The following is a 17,677-nucleotide window of genomic DNA, read 5'->3' as shown; positions in this document are numbered from 1 at the left end:
AGTTTGCCTTTGGGCAGTATGGCTACTAATGACTGGATAAAATCATTTATATAGATTAGTGGTATAGTGGGGGGAGGAGACAGAAAACCAAACAGGTGAAGGAATATGTTATTAATTTGTCAAATGCAATAGGTATTTACTCCCCCATTTGAAGGATCCTAAGAATTGCCAACATTAGCACAGGGAGGACTGTCTGTCATCTGCTCTGAGACAGGCGTGTTGGCATAATATACTATAAAGAGTTTATGCTCCTTTGTAGTCATAGAACTAGTATAGCGAGATGTTCTGAAGTTAAGATAGCTTTGTGTTTAGTTTTTCTTTAGTGACCTTCTCAGTGTTTCTCTTTAGGGACCCAATGCAATTGATTACCTGAGTGCTACCATGAATAAAATTTAGTGGTTTAGGGAGCAGGTATAGCTAAGTGCCTACACTTAGCTTCATATATATGAGGTCCTGGGTTCAATCCTTGATACCTAAAAAAAAAAAAAGTGTTTTCTCTTTCTTTTGCTTCATCTGGGAAGGCACTAGGATTCTCTTTTCTAGCCATGTGGTCTCACCTGTCTTCATAACGTGTTACAGAGAACAGTGCCTATTTTTGTCAATGACTTTAGGATCAGGTAGCTTCTTGTGAAATTAATGTAATGCAATTCCAGAAGTACTCAGTAAATGGTGTTGAGTCAACCATTAATAGATTAATTTTATTACAGGATAAAAGTAGAAAATGAGTAAGATAAGAACATTAAAGAAACTATTACCAGGGTATAAAGCCCAATCAAAATTGAAAGTATGACCTTTGATATAGCATTTCATTTCTTTATGTTCTATGATCAAAATTAGAGATATCATATCGGGGGAATTTGGGGGACTTGGGTAAAACATATTTGAGCTAACAGGTTGACTATCCTCATAAAGGTCATGCTCCCCATACAAAGGTATTATTTTGAGCAAGTGTATAATGTGAGGTAAATAATCTTGGAATCTCTTAAGTTTACCATTTTGCATTTTGCCCCCTATCTCTCTACCATCAAGTGAGTCTTATTTAGGAAGCATAACTGTATCTGTCATTCCCTCCCCGCCACACATACACACACCCCAGTCCCTTTTCTGATAACCCAAGCTATTGAAATATAAATACAAGATACTACCAACTAGTAAAGGTCCCTGGAGACCCAAGGAAAACCAAGTATATGTACAAATTCCTTATTCCCAAGAAGAACTTGGCAAATAGACTTTTCTCTCATTGTGGCCCTTCATGTAAAGTCCTTGTCATGTTCCTGAGCAGTGGATCTTTAAATAATATACTGGCTGTTTTGGGGGGAAAGCTCAATGCTTTCAGTGTCTCAGTCACCACTATCGTTTATGACATTTGATATCTGAATCTATCTATTGTTAATTATATCCTCCCTGAAACATTTGCTGATGAGTGGAAATTAACATTGAGGGATATACTCATAATTTTGTAGTACCCTGCTCTTTATTTCAAAAGACTACTTTGAAACCAAGTTTTATGTCTCAAACCAAAACAAAACAATAAACTGTTATCAATGCAATATAACCTAAGATCAAAAGAAACATGAATTGAAGGAATATATTACAGTATTGACATTTTTACATTGGCAAAATGCCATCTAATCAGTCTGTTTTTTTCTTTTGCCAAATTTGGGCAAGAAATAATATGATTAATTTTTCAACAACGCAAGACTTTTGTCTTTACAATTGAGGATTATTAAGATAGACTGTCTTGCCATATTTTTTCTTTTGCAACTTAGAATTTTGCTTTATGTTGTTCTCTTGAACTGTAAAATTTATATCAGTTTACTTCTAAGTTGAAAGAGTGAAGTTAGAACACAGTGAATATTACTGTTTTGAAGGAATTCTAATGGGAAGCTGAACAACCTTTTTCTGTGAGAAAAGTCTCTCAAAGTTCTTCAATATATTTTACAATAATCCAAGATTTAATTACTTTTCACTTCCCATTTAAAGACTTGGAATGTATCATCATTTGAGTTTCTGTCATTTCACGTGAGTTTTCTTCAGGGGCTGATCTCACAGCACTGGAAATTGATACACTGACTTGACGTTTCAGCATCTTCATAACCTTTCTCTTGTACCCTTTACATGCAAAAAAGTATATAAAAGGGTCCATGCAGCAGTTGAAGTTCATCAGGCACACTGTGAAGTGCAGTGAAATCTGGAATGAATGTTTTTGGGTACATTCCAGGGGATCAGGAAAACGTAACTTCTTAATCATATGTTGAATAATTGCAACATGGTAAGGTGTGAAGCAGATAACAAACACAACAATTATAAAAATAATTGTGTTGAGGGCCTTTTTGTTTGCACCAGATTTCTCAGTTAGTGGATTTTGTTTGGCTGTTTTAAAGAGTTTGCAACAAATTTTAGAATAGCAGATGAGAATGACTATGAGTGGAAGGACATAACCTATTAAACAGGCACCAAGCAGAATCCAGGGAAGTGATCTTGTTTCTTCAAAGTTTGAATATTCCATGCATCTAGTCTTTCCATGCTCATCCTTTGACATTGGTTTTATGAGTAGTGGGAGTGTTTGAGCAAATACTAGAATCCAGACAAATATGCAAACTCCTCTTGCATATTCAATTCTTTTCATCTTGTTATATCTTAGAGGGTGCACCACAGCAAAGAACCGGTCAATACTCAGGCAGGTCATAAAGTTCACACCTGCATATGTATTGATATAAAACAGAAGAGCAGTTATTCTGCAGAAGGCATCACCGATTTTCCAGTCAAAACCCAGTGCATAGTAGGCTATCCGTGTAGGCAAAGCCGTGGTAAAAAGTATATCAGAAATCACCAAATTTGTTGAATATAGTGTGGTTGAGTTGATTTTTTTTCTGTTTTGAAAAATGACAACCAAGGCTAACAAGTTTCCAAAAAGTCCAATGATGAAGACAGTGCTGTAATGCAGAGGCATTAATATCCTGGCTGTGTCATGGTGTGCATAAAGATCACATTCGTTTCCATGAGGAGTTGTAAAGGGCGTGGTAAAATTGTTATCCATTTTTATATCCATCAGTGGTATTCAGTGTCTCTAGGAAAAATCAAGAAGGGTACATTTAATTAAAACCATATTTAATTGAAAGCAATGTAAACTCTCTTTTATATAAATAATTTTTGAATTTTTAAAAGATCTGTGATATATAGTATCTTTCTATATATGATAAAGGTTGTGAGAATGAACAGAGTATAAAATTTATCTTTTTTATTCTCACAGTGTGGTGGCTTTGGCAAAAGACATTGAACTGCTTAAATAGGGCAAAAATGCATTTTTGTAATGAGGAGAGGCACTACTTTTTAGGTAGAAATTCCCCTTCCTTTTTCTGAATCATTTTCTGGTTAAGAAGAAAATCATGTAAAGTACCCCACATTTCAGAAGGGTCTAAAACTTTACTTTTATATTGAGTTTCAGTTGGATTTTTTTCCTTTTTTCTGTTTTAGCCAAATGCATATCTCTGCCAGGAAATGAAATCAGTCACACATATATGTAGTGAAATATGAACTTACCACAGTGATCTGATTTGTGTTAACCTAAAAAGTATCAGAAACAAGCTAGAGCCTTGTTAGGAACTGAAAGTTAGGCTTTCTTGAATTAAAAGAAGGCGGGGGGGGGGGGGGGGGGTTGGGGGAGAAAGGAGAAAGAAAAGAATTAAAGCAACTTAGGGAAAATTTTTAATTAATTTTAAACTTTATCACTTCTCAGGTACTGCAATGATTTGTGCAGTACACTTGCCTACATTTGCACATAGCAGTAAGCATTATGTATGTGGTATTTTGTGTAGTGCTTCATTCACTTTACATTTTCAAGGAGCAATGTAATATTTGTAGATTTTCTGTAGGCATGTAATCCACAGTGTCCCAATGTGTTAATGCCTAATTTGCTTAGCTACTCCCTTAAAGAACATTTGAATTATTTACAACTTTTTCTTATAAATAATGTTAAGGCAGAAATTTCAAGTCCTAAGTTCAAAAGTGGAAAGCTTCTACAGTCAAAACCCTATACAAGTATTAGTATGGAACCTTTGTTATAGTTCGTGAGAGAACACTCTCATATTTGTACTGTTAACCACAGTTCATCATCTACCACATGGTGCAGTGTGTTACTCAGTCCCATGGCCTTGAACAGTCCATCCAAAGTGTATACTCAGTAGCTCTCACTTTCATCACAGAGTTGTGCAGTCATCCTCTGTAAATTTTTTAACATTTTTCTCAGTCCAAGAGCAAAAAATCCCATACCTTCCCTATTATTGACCCTTAGCATTGATACAGTATCTTCTTTGACATTGATGCAAAAATATTACTATATTGCTGTTAACTATAATCATAATTACATTAATTGTATTTTTCCCATGCATCATCATATGCTTACCACCTTGTAACAGTGACGAACATTTGAGGGGAGGTATATGGAAAAAATATATCAAATATAAACTATGGACCATAGCTAGTAGTAATATTTTCATGATATTCTTTCATAATCTGTAACAAATGTTCCACAACAATGTAAGGTGTTGGTGGAGGGATGATGTATGGGAATTTCTGCATGTTATGCATAATTATTTTGTAAGCTCACAACTTCCCTAATAAAAAAACATGCATATAGATATATAAACCCATACATGAAAAAACTAGGGAAGAACACAGCAACAAATTCTGCTTGGTTATTTTTAGGAGAAAAATAATTTATCTGATAGGACTATCTCTGTGAAAATCTTATCTGAAAGTCACCAAAATTACAAGAAAATTTCAATTCATCTAGTAATGATGCCACCATATACTAAAGATAAAAGACTTTCTCCACCCATATCCAAAGCAGTGACTACAGATCTGTATGCCTAACTGCTGTTAGTGAATTAGGTCACTGCTCACTGAGTTCTAGCAATCTAAAATGGTGTTGCTAACAGGCATCAAGGATTATCAGAGGATTACAGAGGTTAATCATTAACACAGTGTTAATTGTTAAAATGCAGAAATATAATCGAAAGCAAAAGAGAACAAAGATGGAGATAGAACATTTTATTATCCAAGAGAAGACAAGAAAGGAGACTATGGGGGAAAAAAAAAGAGTAAGGGCAGTCAATATAAAACACAAAATAAGAGGGTAAAAATATGTTAACAAATTTAAATGAATTGAATTTACTGATTAAAAGACAGAGACTATCAGTTTTGAGTTTTAAAAATCCAACTGTATGCTGTTTAGAAGAGGTATAACTCAGAAACAGTGATTCAGGAAAGGTCAAGATAAAGGGGTGGGAAAACATATACCAGGCAAATTTCAACCAGCAGAAAGTTGGAGTAGCAATATTAACATGGGGGAAAAATGTCCTTTAACGCAAATTCTATTAATTGGGATAAAGAGAATCACTACAAAAGTTAAATAGAACAATCTAAATAGAACATAAAAGGAATTATGAATTTATCAACATAATCTCAGACCATGTAACAGCAAAATTTGAATTATAGGAGAAATTGTCAAATCTACAACCATAATAGGAGATTTTAACATATTTCTATTAGAATATAATAATAAAGGCTTAGAAGATTTACCCGACACGATTTAAAAGCTTTATCTGTTAGAGGGGTTTAGAATCCTTTATGCAATGGAATTTATGCTGTGAAGGAACATGGGAATTATTTGCCAATATTAACCATGGCATCTTTGAAGAAGTCTCAAAACTGAGAAAATCATTATTGTGCAGATCATACCCCTTGACTACAGTGAAATTATTAGAAATCAATATTAAAAAGATAAAGGATACATTTAGAAACTAAAAATTATATTTCTAACAAAGTCACAGGTTAAGGAAGAAAGCACAGTGGAAATTTTGAAATGCTTAGAGCTACATGACAAAACCTTCTATACGTCAAATTGTGGATGCAGCTAAATAGTTCATCTGAGAAAAATGTAAAGACAGAAATACATTTATTTTTTTAAAAAGTTTGAAAAGAGACAAGTTAGGGAAGCAGATTTGGCTAAACTGATAGAGCGTCCGCCTACCACATGGGAGGTCCAGGGTTTGATCCCCAGGGCTTCCTGACCCATGTGGTGAGTTGGCCCATGTGCAGTGCTGATATGCACAAGGAGTGCCGAGCCACACAGGGGTGTCCCCCACGTAGGGGAGCCCCACGCGCATGGAGTGTACCCCATAAGGAGAGCTGCCCCATGCGAGAAAAGCGCAGCTTGCCCAGGAGTGGCACTGCACACACAGAGAGCTGATGCAGCAAGATGACACAGCAAAAAGAGACACAGACCAAAAAAAAAGAGACACAGATTCCTGGTGCTACTGACAAGAATACAAGCGGACACAGCAAATGGACACAGAGAGCAGACAATGGGGGAGGGGGGGAAGGGGAGAGGAAAAAAAAGGCAAGTTAGATATTCAGCTTAAGAAGCTAGAGAAGAACAGTATTTGTCCAAAGAAAGTACGAGAAAATAATAAAAATAAGAACTGAAATTAATGAAGTGGAAAATAAAAACAAAAAACAGTAATTATGGAGTTTATATTTATATTTTGTGAAGAAAAAGAATATCCAGTGATTCTTAAGGAGGAAATCATGGAAACTGAGTTGTGGAAATAAAATAGTAAAAAAAGGATTCTAGTGAGTCAGAAAGACTTCACGTGAGAGGCAAGTTTTGAGGAGCAAGGGAAAGGCAAATATTCTAGACAAGGACTGCAGCTTAGGAACAGGCATCAAGAACTTCTTTTGTTAAATTTTCTTAATTTCCATGCAAATGGGTTATTTATTTATTTATTTTCATTTTTTCCTGGAAAGTCCAAGTAGACTCCTTGATGGAACACATATTTTATTTATTATTTATTTATAGTAGGTACTGGGAATTGAACCTGGGACATCATACATGTGAAGCAGCTGCTCAACCAATGAGTTTCACCCACTCCCCTATAATTTATTTTATAGAATATTTGAAGAATATTTTAAAGCAGCTTCATGGGAAGTAGCTTTAAAAATTCATGGTGGGGGAAGCAGATGTGGCTCAAGCAACTGGGCTCCCACCTACCATATGGGAAGTTCATGGCTTGGTTCCTGTTGCCTCTTAAAGAAGACAGCGAGTTGATACGACAGGCAGGCATGGCAAGCTAACTCAACAAGAGACAAGAAGAAAAACATAATGAGAGACGCAACAAAGCTGGGAGCAGAGGTTCCTAGTGCCTCCTAAAGAGGACAAGCAGGATGGCAAGTTGGTGTGATGGGCAGGTGCAGGGAGCTGATGTGACAAGGCAACACAACAAGAGACACAAGAGGAAAAACTTAATGAGAGACACGCAACAAAGCAGGGAATGGAGGTGGTGTAAGCGATTAGGCTCCTCCCTCCCACATTGGATGTCCCGGGTTGAGTTCCCAGTGCCTCCTAAATAAACGAAGATGAACAGGCACAGCAAATGCAAACAACGAAGGGGTGGGAAGAGATAAATAAATAAAATCTTTAGAAAAAAAAACCTGGTAGGGGGAAAATATAGAGTCTGATAATCTTCTATATGAGCAATTATTATTGTAGGGATTAAGAAAGTCAAACTAATAGTGAGAATCAGAGAATAGTATGTCATTGCTTGCCAATTTATAAACTTTCCTGGTGAGGAAACTGAATTTCAAAGAGGTTTAAATCCTTCCAGATACTTCTCTCTTTTGACCTGGCTTCAAGTCTCATGCTCTGTCCAGTGCATTCAGGGGCAGCTATTTTGTATTGCAATTTGTGATTTTAAAGTGATCTAGGCTTTAAGGCCATCTTTACCTATAAATAAACTTCATAGTCACAATGTGGTAAAATTGCTTCACAGCAGAGGAATGATTCCTCCTAATGACAATGGGACTTTAGTTCTTACATCTATCCTTTGTTATTCCATCATTTTAACCAATTTTATGATCCTTTCCAAGTTCAAAGAGAGAAAATTCTTTCATGTACTTTATTGTTACTCCATTCTTATATCAACCAATCCCAATTTATTATAATCTTCCCTCAGAAATACTATATTATACCTTCCTTTAATCATCTTATGGGATATTCTGAAACTTGAACTACTCTATTCTTTTATTCAATAAATTTTTTTAGTGTCTCTATATACTTTTTATACTGGGGAGTCTAGAACTGGAGGATGAATATACAATGTTGAGAGTGTTCTGTTATACGAATGAAGTATTATCTCAATATTCTTTGCTGTATTCCTTCTCATACATTCCTTCTCAAAGACCAGTGTTCATTCATCTTTGCATTACAGTGCTCCTTTATCAACCTTTGGATTGTAAATTCCTCTTTTAGTCACTTTTCAGGTATAACTTCATATTTATTCTTGATTATATTCTAAGTATTTTATAATTTAATTATTATTAGGCAGCAACTTCTGATGAGTTATTTAGAGTAAATACACTGAGTTGGGCTTGAAATTACTATAATTTATTGCTCAGGAAAGAGCAGAAACAAGTGTTTGTTCTAAATCTTTTTTCCCTTAGAACTCAAATATCTATAAAACTTACAATTTTGTCATCATGCTTCCTAATGAAAAAGCATGCAGGATTGGTAAGCGAAGTCCTTAATCTTTCAAACATTGAGACAACCTTTACACTGAAGGCACAGATAGTAATTGACCCAGGGAGGTGGCTCCTGTAGCCATCAGAACATCTTTTCCTCTCAAAAAGGAGCTATCTGACAGCCACCCTGGAGCCATCTGTGCAGTTTCTCTTACCATTTGTATTGATAAACAAAGGAGACAATGCTGGTTTTGTCTTTGTGTACAGTATTTGATCCTTTTAACTTTACTGTTATACTAATATGAGTAAAATAACAAGTTCTTCCTCAGCAAAGTGTCTTCCAAAGTAAATCTACTTTTGTTATTTGGAAGTAGACCTGAGTATGTGTCTTTCTCTAGAAATTATTTCATTGCTAATAGAGTTGCTAACATTTCTTTAGATATTATCATCTCATTTTGCATAACCGGACATGTTGACATGAGCTGACAGGTTCTTTCTAGCCACAAAAAAGAAAAAAAAGAAAAAGCCCCAAAAAAACCTAATTTATTAGTATTCAAGAAAATGGTCTAAGCTCTAAAGTAATTTGTTCTTTGGAAATATTTGCCCTGGATACCAACTTGGAAACATTTGTGATTTTTGCAGGATATGTGTGTACATTCTACAATCTGAATTTACTTGCTTGGATAATTAAAGTGTTTTGTTAATTTTTATTTCTGGCAAAAACAAAAGCAAAAAGCCTTTACAGTATTCAAAGATTTAGTAAGAACTAGAGTACCAGCTTTTAGTTTCTGCTTTAAGATTCCTGAAATGTCATCCTTAGCTGTAATAGTTATCCTTTTAATTATAACAGCCCCTTAAATGAAAAGGGGTTAAACTTTTAGGAATCTGTTTAAATTCAGGCTTTGAAAATTACTTGGATGGATCAAGTCATGCTGAAATGATCCTTGATAGGTGACTTCTTTGTAATTAACTTTTTAAATCAATTTTATTGAAATACATTCATAAGCCATATAATCCATCTAAAGTGTACAATCAGTGGTATTTAGTATGATTACAGAGTTATGCATTCAACACTTCGTCAATATTAGAGCATTTTCATTACTCTAAAAATAAAGAAAAAAAGAAGAAACAACAACAAAAAAAAAACAAACAAAAAACTCTACCAGAAGGTGACTTTTTTGTAAAAGGTCAAAGTCTGCTCAAGATAGAGCTTGCAAAGTGAGATGGTAATCTAACTTCAAGGGCCCACAATGGCATGCAACATAGAGAAAGTTTCAGGAGCACTCTTAAGAAAACAAAATGGGGGAAGCGGACTTGGCCCAATGGATAGGGCGTCTGCCTACCACATAGGAGGTCCGCGGTTCAAACCCCAGGCCTCCTTGACCCGTGTGGAGCTGGCCCATGTGCAGTGCTGATGCATGCAAAGAGTCCCCTGCCATGCATGGGTGTCCCCCGCTTAGGGGAGCCCCACATGCAAGGAGTGTGCCCTGTAAGGAGAGCCTCCCAGCGCCAAAGAAAGTGCAGCCTGCCCAGGAATGGCACTGCACACACGGAGAGCTGAGACAACAAGATGATGTCAACAAAAAGAAACACAGATTCCTGGTACCGCTGACAACAACAGAAGTGGACAAAGAAGAACACACAGCAAATGGACACAGAGAACAGACAACTGGGGGGCGGGAGGGGAGAGAAATAAATAAATCTTTAAACAAAAAAAAACAAAATGGAACTCCCAAAAATGTGGACATACAAATATAATTGCTAAAAAGGAGTGCTGTTGTATCAGATTCCCTCTCTCATTTCTGTTGATAAACTGTTCTTACTGTTGTTTCTTGATGAAAGGTAAGATTGAGGAAAAATGACAGGAGTAGGGAAAATAAAATCATTGGGAAAGCAGGGGAAAGCTCAGCTGAGTTGGAATTGCAAAGTTACGGTTTTACTAAGGAAATAAGCACAAGGATAGATTTATCAGGAGAGTCTTGCTGAGGCTGTGTCAGTTTTCTTGAGAACAAACATAACTCCATGGAAGAAAGAAATCATTAATTATTTCTTCTTCCAGGGATCTGGTTTTGTTAAGTATTTGTCAATAATTTGAAAAAGCCTTCTTGTTCTTGAAGTTGAGCAAACAGGGCTCTCTGAGTTTAACCCAATGTCACATACACCTTGTTGTTACACTCCAATCAATGATTTTTCTTACCTTTTTTTTTTTTTAAAGATTTATTTATTTTTCTCCCCTCCCCCCCCCCCCCCCCAGTTGTCTGCTCTCTGTCTATCCACTGTGTGTTCTTTGTCCATTTCTGTTGTCAGCGGCACGGGAATCCGTGTTTCTCCTTGTTGCGTCATCTTGTTGTCAGCTCTCCGTGTGTATGGCGCCATTCCTGGGCAGGCTGCACTTTCTTTGGCGCTGGGCGGCTCTCTTTACGGGGTGCACTCCTTGCGTGTGGGGCTCCCCTATGTGGGGGACACCCCTGCATGGCAGGGCATTCGTTGTGCGCATCAGCACTGCACATGGGCCAGCTCCACACGGGTCAAGGAGGCCCGGGGTTTGAACCGCGGACCTCCCATGTGGTAGACGGAAGCCCTAACCACTGGGCCAAGTCCCCTTCCCTCTTGCCTCCTTTTAAGCTGACTAAATATGAGATCTGTTTGTAATACAGGTAAGTAGGAAACATTAATTCCTGTTTGTGGAAAAGGAATATGAAGCACACCACCACCTCCCATCACTTCTTTGGTAAAGTCAGTTCATCCATTCCATTAGGCTGCTAATCAACTACAATCGACTACTTTAATAGTTAGTACATACTTCAGTAACCTAGTTAAATAAATATTTGTATGCTATTAGGTGATTTTTTTCAACCAGGTTTGAGACCTAAACTGTCCATGATTCATATTTTCGAAGGATCCAGGGAATATTGTCCAGAAAGGGTAATGTGATGGTGACTGCCTCCCACTTTCTGAGAATGGAAAGTGAGTGATCCTGAAAGGACCTCTCACATGCCAGAGTGATTACATTCAGAGTAGAGTTGTCAGTGGTCAGTCTGTCTGAGGGAACCTCCTGGCGAGCCTGTTTTCTCTGGCTTGTGGAAGTGTGAAAAAATGGAGGCGCAGCAGTGGGCTGTCTTACCAAGGAATCATTTGCTCTGTGACCCTGCTGCTGACACCATGACATAGTCTTATCTGACTATCTCTCACTAGGTCTGCAGAGGGTCATTTACAGGACAGTCCAAGAAAGAAGTTTGTCAAGACAGAAACTGTTCTTCTTTGTGCCTTTTATGGTGTTCTGAACCCAGCGGGTACTCAATGAAGATCTTCAAGTATGTACATAGCATTGGAAATGATGGCAAGTGCAAGTCACCTGATACTGTTAATTATTTGGTTAAATACCCAATGGCACATCAGGGTTTTACATATCCCAGCTATTTTTCTTTCACTTTGCACTGATTATTTATTCCTTGTGTGACTTTTGGAAGCTTTAGTACTAACTAAGACGTTATGAAAGTTATCAAAGGAGATGATAGCCTGAAGAACTTACATTATATCATGCTTATGAATTATAAGAAAATAAAAGACTCTCACTCTAATACTTTCTTCAGTGTGTGGAAAACAAATACTTTATGTTTCTATATGGCAGGATAACCTAACTGCATACCATAAACATGCTTTTATTAAATAGTAAAAGTCTATATATTTCTTCTTAGAGGCCAAAATATTTCTAGAAATAATATGTACCTTTTCTTCTTAAAGTTCAAGAGAGCTTCAATTTTTGTTTTTGTCTCTATTATCTCATGGAATTAGGCAGAACCATTTAATGTCTTTAATTTCTGGATAAACAGAAATCTGAGAAATTACGTCATTTGCTCACATTTCTCCTGAAGTACAGATCCAAAAGGATCAGGATGGTATCCCAGTCTCTGTCCTCCCTTACCCACTACCTCCAGTCAGTTAGCTGTTCTTGTGCGTTTGGCCTTCTCTTCTGCACCTGGCCTCTCCTCTGCACCATGGCTTTATGTCTCTCTGTCTGCCTGTTGGTTTACTACTCTTACTAACCACTGCCTTCCTTCAAGTCATCCTCACTTCTCTCTGGAGCTATTGCAACAGCCTCTCCCAGTATCCTTTAATGGTGCCCCCCTGATCCCTAGACAAACTGAAAACTCTTTATCTTGATGTAGTTTCCTTTGTGGTTCGGTCCTTCATGGTTGGGCCTTTTTATAAGAGAGGCTTCAGCTGGATATCTGGCCATATAGATGCTGAAAAAATACCCATTAGTTAAAGAATAGCAAAACCCCAGCTTTCCTGATCCTCAAAGTTTCCTAATTAGGTTGCAATAACCCCTGGGTTAATAACAACTAATATTATTGAGCATGGACTATGTGCCAGCCACTGCCCTGAGCACTCTATATTATTCACTCATTGAATTGTCACAAAATTTCCACAAATCCATTATCGATGGGGAAACTGAGGCACAGAGCACTGACGTGGCTTGCCTAAAGACACAGCAGTTAAGTGTTAGAGTCAGGATTCAGGCAGTTTGGTTCCAGAAATCACATGATGTATTTTGACCCTAGTTGCTATTTGCAACATGATTTGATATTATCAATAGAAAAGAGTAAAATAGGAAGTCATCTCTAAACTTTAATGTATACCAGCTCATGCCTGTCTGAATGTTAGAGAGAGGGGGAGAGAGAGAAGGAGCAAAGGATACAAGGAGAGAACAGGAGAGGGATGGGTAGGTGGGAGGCAGGAAGAAGGGTGAGGGAGGAGAAAGGAGATGGCTGGGGAGAATGGGGAGAGATAGATATTAATTTAAACAAAGGAATTCATCAATTTATTTGTAATTTTAAATTAAAGGTTCTGTAAATGAATTTACACTATTATTTCTAACAGTATTTTAATAAAGCAATTTGGACTGAAATTTCAATTGAAAGAGATGGTGAATACCTAGTATGGCTTTCATGCTATTAATTTACTTTTAAAACTTTTTTTTTTTTTAAAGATTTATTTATTTATTTAATTCCCCCCCCCCTCCCCTGGTTGTCTGTTCTTGGTGTCTATTTGCTGCGTCTTGTTTCTTTGTCCGCTTCTGTTGTCGTCAGCGGCACGGGAAGTGTGGGCGGCGCCATTCCTGGGCAGGCTGCTCTTTCTTTTCACGCTGGGCGGCTCTCCTTATGGGTGCACTCCTTGCGCGTGGGGCTCCCCTACGTGGGGGACACCCTTGCGTGGCACGGCACTCCTTGCGCGCATCAGCACTGCTCATGGCCAGCTCCACACGGGTCAAGGAGGCCCGGGGTTTGAACCGCGGACCTCCCATATGGTAGACGGACGCCCTAACCACTGGGCCAAAGTCCGTTTCCCTTAAAACTATTTTAAAGGCATTTACAGGTATTCTCAGGTATCTCACAAAATATTTTTATTCTTCTCTCTTGGGCTTCCAAGACACTACAAGAATCTTTGTTACCTGACAGTTTTCAGAGGATTTTTAACATTTGTTGATGCTCTATACTTTACAGATCTCTTTGGAAGCTGATGAACTATACAGAACAGAGGATATTTCATGTCCTTTGCATGTACCATACTCTAGGGCTTTGAACAGCCTTAGTAGACCCTCAACCATTGTCAACAGAAAAGTTATCACTTGTAAAATCCTTTATTAGGTTATAAGCTCTTTTTTAAGTTTTTAAATGTAAACTTCTTAAGGTTGAGGAATTTATCTCATATAACATTTTATCTCATGGAGAAACTGTTTCCGAACCTTTCCACAGTAGATATCTAGTAAATGCCTATGGAATGAATAAATGAATGAAATGCCTGTAGTGACCCAAGGAAATAATTATTCCATTAAATAACTGGTCATACTACTGATAAGCTCTAGGAAGCCAGGTGAATATAATATATAAAAGGAATTATCACCATAGCCACCCATATAATACATGATTCTGTAACTAAGAATGCTTTAGGGAATACTGTGTTCTTTGCAGTGTTGTGTCCAAAAAATATAATTAACCCCAAGAGAGAAAATACGCACAGAAATACTGGCAGATCTGTAGTCTAAGCAGCAAGTGAAGTAAGGGGTATAATCATACATGGACTCATAGTCTTCTTGTAAAATATTCCCTAAAATAAAGATCTGCAAATAAATTCAAGAAGAATAGTTCACACAGAAATGGTAGGGAGGGGAAACTTTGCCTATTAGAGCCATCCCTTGGTAGTTAATGGGCAAGGGCGGGGGTGATAATGATAACACTTACTATGAAAGGCAGTGTTATAAGTACTTGACAACATTATTACTCCCTATTTTATAATGAAGAAACTGAAGCCAGAAAGGTTGAGTAACTTGTCCAAGGCCAGACAGCTTGTACATAATAGGACGCAAACTCCATGCTCTTCACTACTACGCTGTATTGTCACTGACACACACATACACACATAAAATGAAGCCACTTTAAGGGAAGTCTCCTTACAGCTTATGTTTAGCCAAGAGTTTCCCTTACCACCATTCTCAATGTAGACATAAAATTGGCAAATCACAGCATATATTCATTGACTAATGATAGATAGTTTTTAGGCACATAAAAGTTTGAGAATAATATTTGGAGAAGCAAAATGTTTGAAGACATGCCCTACTGATCATCACACAGATAAAAATCCAACCACAGAGATACTGTTTTTTCACTTACTATTTGAAATTTGAAATTTCTGTTTAGAATTAAAATACTCATGTTGGCTGAGAGGCAATGAAACCCAGACTTGTACTTTGCTTGTAAGTGTGTAAATTGGTACAGTATTTTGTAAACCAAAAAATTCAAGTTTGTATCTACACCTTAAAAAAATATTTATACCCTTTGCCCCAGGATTCTACCACTGGAATTCTATCTGAGGAAATAAGCTCAGATTTAGAGAAGACTTTTATGTACATAGATACTTGTTCAAATAGTAAAATCTAACAACTCTTTTTTTTCCTAAATTATGCTGAATAATAATGTCATATATAAAGTGTAGGAATACTTTCTTTTGAATTAACTTTGTTCCTTTCCCTTAAAAAAGCAGTATTATGTATTATGTATTAACTTCATAAAGTATCCTGAAATCTTGACATTGCTTACTAATTATATATCACACTGCTTTGTGTGTAGGGGGGTTCACATAAAAGTACAAAGTAAGCCCGATTTGGGGAGTTTGGTAAAGATATTTCTGGCATAGTTCTCTCTGCTTGCTCCTAGCTTTATAATAGCTGGTTAGAACTGCCAGTCACCAGATTCTCTAATTCTCTATTAACTATATTAATAGCATAATTTTTGTTAGAAATATTTATGGCTTTGCTATTGAATAGATTCTTTACCTTATTTATTAAAACTTAGGTTTTCAAAGGTTATCTTAATTCAACAGAATTTATTGAGAAAGGAAAATTTCTAGTACTTACGTATCAGTGACTTGTTTGGTCCTTTACGTAGCAGCAGTCAGTACTTGCCCAAACTGATGTAGGTTAACTGTGGTATGTTGTTTTAAGAGAGATTATGCAGACATCCTTTTATGGTGGTGACTTTTTTTCCTGTCATCCTGTGACTGAGTAGTGTAGTACTGATCAGTTAGCCTCATATATATGTGTGTACTTTTTTTAAAATGGGAAGTGAAATTTTTCTGTTATTTTTTTAATAGCTATTTAAAAAAAAAAAACCTTGAAATGTATAAATTGTTTATGTCTTTGGAAATTTATAAAATTTTCTATGAAGTTTTAAGTGTCAAAAAATTCTTTGAAAGAGTAAAGCAATAAACTTAAAAAAGAATCATAATTACTGATAATTTGCATTGATATTCTATATAAACTTACTGGGTTTTAAATGTTTTAAGGGAAAAAATGGTAAAATTTGACAACTCCATCTATCCAGAAACTTGGTATCAGCAAGTAGTATACACTTTCTATATTTGTTATCAGTTTTATAAGAAAGAAACAGAGATTTATGTGGTAGGTGGGAGAAATATGCTATTCAGCACTTGGGCCAGATCAGTTGATGTTTTTAGGCAAGAAGCCAACAGATTGAATCAAGGACTGTATGGACACAAGAATGACAAGGGAAGAGGTACGGGGCACTTTGTATCTAAAACTCAGCATGTTGTGTTCAAGTCGTATAAACACGTGTAAACTGTTTACCTTATAATTTTAATTGGCTCTATTTAAACAAACAGTGTAATGTGGCTGTCAAAATACAATTTATTATATAGGCTAAATAAATAGAACTTTAGTGCTCAGAACAAGATTGGTGATATTTACGCTGTACCCAGGATTGATGTGACCATGTGCTGTCAGTGCTGGGTGCTGCATTTTGAAAGAGCATAGATGACTCAAAGTGTGCCTGGGGTGACAGGGATCTGGATAGCAGCTTTTATGACAAATGATTGAATGAACTGATAATGTTTACACTTGGAAGGGCAATGATAATTATCTTTGCACATTTGGAAGCTTCTCATAGGAAAGGATTTAGATTGTGGATGTCAAGCTTCAGAAACTCCAGAGTTTAGAAGGAGGACCGGTTAGAGGAAGTTACTGGAGTCAGCTTCCAGATCAAAATATGAAAGTATTTCTTAAAAGTCAGGGTCATGAAAAATAGAATATGCTGTCCTTTATTTAGATCCTTGCATAAACTGGATTACTATTTTCAAGGATGGTATAGAAAGAATTGAATTATTTGGTAGGAATTTGTAACTTTAGAGGCCCTTCACTTCCAGAATTCTGTGAAAATGACCTAGTCTCATGGCTTTAGCTTCTCAGCGGTGTTATTCCATTTAGAAACTTATCAGATTTTCTCAGCTCTAAAATGCTGAGCCTCTGTTGAGAAACATCACCAGAATTCTTTGGGCCTTACACTGTCCATAAAATAATGGCATTAAACTAAGTGATCTCCAAGATAATTCCTACCACAAATATATTATGAGGGGAAAACACAGATACTTTATTATTTGGTGGATAAATATGGTATAATATTCTAGAACTAGTTCATTTATAACTTGGATTGAAGAATACTCGAAGAAAACACGAAATTTTTCCGTTTGTTGAAATGCCATCCTGATAGTTTTTTGGTTTTCAATTTTAAAATAATTATTACTGGGTAAAACATAGTTATTTAATGAAGTACTCAATTAGTTAAGTAAATGTTCTAGCAAA

General features: G+C 36.6%; 2 protein-coding genes across 4 annotated transcripts in view; one reads left to right on the top strand and one right to left on the bottom strand.

The window, feature by feature from the left end:
- The window catches only part of UBAC2 (UBA domain containing 2), a 211,404-nt gene that overhangs the window by 107,063 nt on the left and 86,664 nt on the right, over positions 1-17,677 (top strand). The window lies entirely within an intron of this gene.
- On the bottom strand, positions 668-16,086 carry LOC101432094 (G-protein coupled receptor 183). The gene is made up of 2 exons (XM_023588748.2): positions 15,938-16,086; positions 668-3,070 (listed from the first exon to the last, which is right to left on the bottom strand). The coding sequence occupies exon 2, from the start codon at positions 3,050-3,052 to the stop codon at positions 1,967-1,969; it is 1,086 nt and encodes a 361-aa protein (XP_023444516.2). The 5' UTR covers positions 3,053-3,070; positions 15,938-16,086; the 3' UTR covers positions 668-1,966.

The sequence above is a fragment of the Dasypus novemcinctus genome, chromosome 15 (assembly GCF_030445035.2).
Source record: "Dasypus novemcinctus isolate mDasNov1 chromosome 15, mDasNov1.1.hap2, whole genome shotgun sequence".
NCBI classification, from domain to species: Eukaryota; Metazoa; Chordata; class Mammalia; order Cingulata; family Dasypodidae; genus Dasypus; species Dasypus novemcinctus.
The sequence above is the reverse complement of the archived record's forward strand: the minus strand, read 5'-3'. Positions and strand labels throughout refer to the sequence as shown.

Excerpts from the sequence above, each read along its gene's own strand:
- LOC101432094 (XM_023588748.2), bottom strand. The coding sequence starts at position 3,052 with ATGGATATAAAAATGGATAACAATTTTACCACGCCCTTTACAACTCCT.